The sequence below is a fragment of the Juglans regia genome, chromosome 1 (genome assembly GCF_001411555.2).
Source record: "Juglans regia cultivar Chandler chromosome 1, Walnut 2.0, whole genome shotgun sequence".
NCBI classification, from domain to species: domain Eukaryota; kingdom Viridiplantae; phylum Streptophyta; class Magnoliopsida; order Fagales; family Juglandaceae; genus Juglans; species Juglans regia.
The window spans coordinates 24,416,768-24,419,853 of record NC_049901.1 but is presented as its reverse complement, the minus strand read 5'-3'; the positions used below and the strand labels follow the sequence as shown (position 1 = coordinate 24,419,853).

General features: G+C 35.3%; 1 protein-coding gene across 1 annotated transcript; it reads left to right on the top strand.

The window, feature by feature from the left end:
- The first annotated feature begins 339 nt into the window (after positions 1 to 339).
- Positions 340 to 2,392, top strand: LOC108993649 (ervatamin-B-like). Its single transcript, XM_018968636.2, has 2 exons — positions 340 to 837; positions 1,588 to 2,392. The coding sequence occupies exons 1-2, from the start codon at positions 390 to 392 to the stop codon at positions 2,178 to 2,180; spliced, it is 1,041 nt and encodes a 346-aa protein (XP_018824181.1). The 5' UTR covers positions 340 to 389; the 3' UTR covers positions 2,181 to 2,392.
- Positions 2,393 to 3,086: the final 694 nt, after the last annotated feature.

Here is a 3,086-nt window from a genome sequence, read left to right as displayed (position 1 = left end):
ATATTATTAGTATTTGAAGGGCGACGCCTACTTAATTTGCCAAGTGGAAGACCAAATTGATTCAAATTACTTGAGTTGCATGGCCATACATTAACTATATATCCACCGCACCAGTACCTCTACTCCCATACAAGCCAGCCATGCATGGAAATTGAACCACAAATAACTTGCCTTGTCAAAATTGATCAGAAGCACCAAAGACATGAACAAAAAGTAAACAACTAAAGTCTAAAACACCTTAAATGCATGTATGAGCAATCGATATTTTAATAAACAACTGATCATTGTGTTAATATTTTATTTTCATTTATAAATATTGTATACACAATATTCCATTCACCATCATCTAAGTTTCCAAGCAAGCTAGCAGGCCAGCCAGCCAGACAGCCATGGAGGCTCTTGCTGCATCAAATAATGCCACCTTAACACTTTTGATTCTTTTAATTCTATGGATACCATTAAGGGCGCTTTCTGATGAGAAGTACACGCGGCCTCCAGTGTATGACCCAAAAGCCATGAGAGAGAGGTATGAAAGTTGGCTGGAGCGGCATGGTCGAACATATAAGAGTGAACAGGAATGGGAAATGCGCTTTGGCATTTACCAATTTAACGTCCAGTTCATCGATTACACCAACTCTCAAAACTTGTCATTCAAGCTCACTGACAATAAGTTTGCAGACCTTACAAATGGGGAGTTTAAAGCTATCTACTTGGGATTCAGACCTATGTGGCATCAAAAGACAAACTTCAGTTATGGCAAAGATGTGGATTTGCCAACTAGAGTGGATTGGAGAAAGAAAGGTGCTGTTACTCCAATTAAGAATCAAGGCCAATGTGGTAGGAATTTGTATTCTTTCTCCAAGAAAACTTGAACTTCAAGTGATCCGAGATGATCAGGAAAATTGACTACTAACAACTTTTTTCTTTTTTCTTTTCAAAAACCTTTTAAAGTACTAGATGTTCACTTCTATAGCTAATTTATTTAGAGTCGTGCTAATGAGCCGCCCAGCTTTGACTGTTGAGCATGCCCGCTAGCACAAAGATTTTTTTTTATTTTTATCTTATTTTCTTTTTTACATTGTTTTAATATATTTAAATATTTTTAAAAAGTAAAAAAAATACCAATATACTAAAAATCACTTCCTTAATTATTAAGTAAAAAAAAATTAAATACATGAGAGGTTAAAATAAGGAGTAAACTCCGACAGCATACTAGCATTTTCCATTCATTTATACTGGAATCACTTTGTGCCATTATAATATTTAAGAGTTATGTCCTAGAAGATGGGAAAATAGTTGTCTTCATTTGGAATAAATGTCTGAGCCTTTTTGACAATAACAGTAACAATATAGTAACAACAACAACATTAACAACAGCCATACTATAATAAATAAATAAATAAAACATAGTGATGATGACTTGGTTTTAACACATTCCAGTAATTTCTTGATTCCTGAGTGCTAACTTCAACGTAATTGTTTTTATACGTTCTAGTAATATCTTGATTATGGTAAGTCATATGGCCAGCTTTTAATCTCAAAACTTGCAGGCAAATAAGCTCTAATGTTCCCAACCTTTTGATTCAGGAAGTTGTTGGGCATTCTCCACAGTGGCAGCTGTGGAAGGTATCAACAAAATCAAAACTGGGCAGTTGATATCTTTGTCAGAACAAGAGCTTGTGGACTGTAATTTGGACACCTGGTGTCAAGGCTGCAATGGTGGATACATGGACAAAGCATTTGAATACATAAAAAAGACCGGTGGACTGACCACCGAAGAGGAATATCCTTACAGAGCATCAACTGGCACCTGCGACAAAGCAAAGGAAAAAGATCATGTAGTGACAATAAGCGGTTATGAGAGGGTTCCGGCTAATAATGAGAAAAGCCTACAATCTGCAGTTGCAAACCAACCTGTCTCGGTTGCCATAGATGCTTCTGGTTATGAATTTCAACTGTACTCTCAGGGTATCTTCACTGACCGGTGTGGAACGCAGCTCAATCATGGAGTCACTGCAGTCGGATATGGAGAGAAAAATGGTATGAAGTACTGGCTAGTGAAGAATTCATGGGGCACTGGCTGGGGTGAATCAGGTTACATAAGGTTGAACCGTGATATTGCAGATAATCAAGGTATTTGTGGCATTGCAATGGAAGCTAGCTACCCTCTTAAGAACTGAAATGCATTGTTGGTTAATTTGGCATTTTCTGGTTGTAGAATGACAGTATGCTAGCTTAGAAAGTTCCTCGGTTAGAAAATTCATGTGAACTTTAAATAAAAGATGCAACTTTGGAGTTTCAGTTAGAAACTTTGTGAGATTTATATGAAAACTTAATATTGAAGACAATAATGTGCACAGTACCATTGCATACAAAGATAATCAAAGTTCGGCTGAAGATCCTAGTAGCATACAAAGATAATGATGTAGTCCAGTACCATTGGACTATATCGTTCACTAGATAAGTTTATGAAAGCAATAATCCTAGTATGATAAGTGCAAGTTAGAAGGGCGATGAAGATCGGCTGATCAACATTGATATGGTCTCTAGCTATAAGATCTACGGGTTCTAAAGATAAATCGGTTAGTGGTGATGCTTGGGGACTCATGAATGATCTTATTTCCCAAGAATCAAAGATTATCCATAGCAAGAAGAGCAAACAATTGAAATTAATGAATTTCTTTTGTTATAGGATTCAGATTATTGTTAGGATTGAGAATTTCCATAACCCAATCGTTGATGTCATGACAATCCGACTCTACACCATCAGAATTGAAGAACCGACAAGTCGGCATCGGATTTTTTTTTTTTTAAAGTTTTCAGTTGGAGTCGGAGGTATCATCGGACATACACCGACTCCGATTCTGATTCTACCCTTCCGACTCCGACTCCAAATTTGATATTGTACATATATTATAAAAATATATATTATTTATTTATTGATCATATATACTAATATATAACTTTTATAGTTAAATTCAATAATATACTAGTATGAGCTAATTATTATAAAATAATATACTTATACTATAATATAAATAGAATAATAAATATTTAGTATATGTAAACATAATAGTATTACTACC

Excerpts from the sequence above, each read along its gene's own strand:
- LOC108993649 (XM_018968636.2), top strand. The coding sequence starts at position 390 with ATGGAGGCTCTTGCTGCATCAAATAATGCCACCTTAACACTTTTGATT. Across the intron at positions 838-1,587 it reads TAAGAATCAAGGCCAATGTG|GAAGTTGTTGGGCATTCTCC; the intron begins GTAGGAATTTGT and ends CTTTTGATTCAG.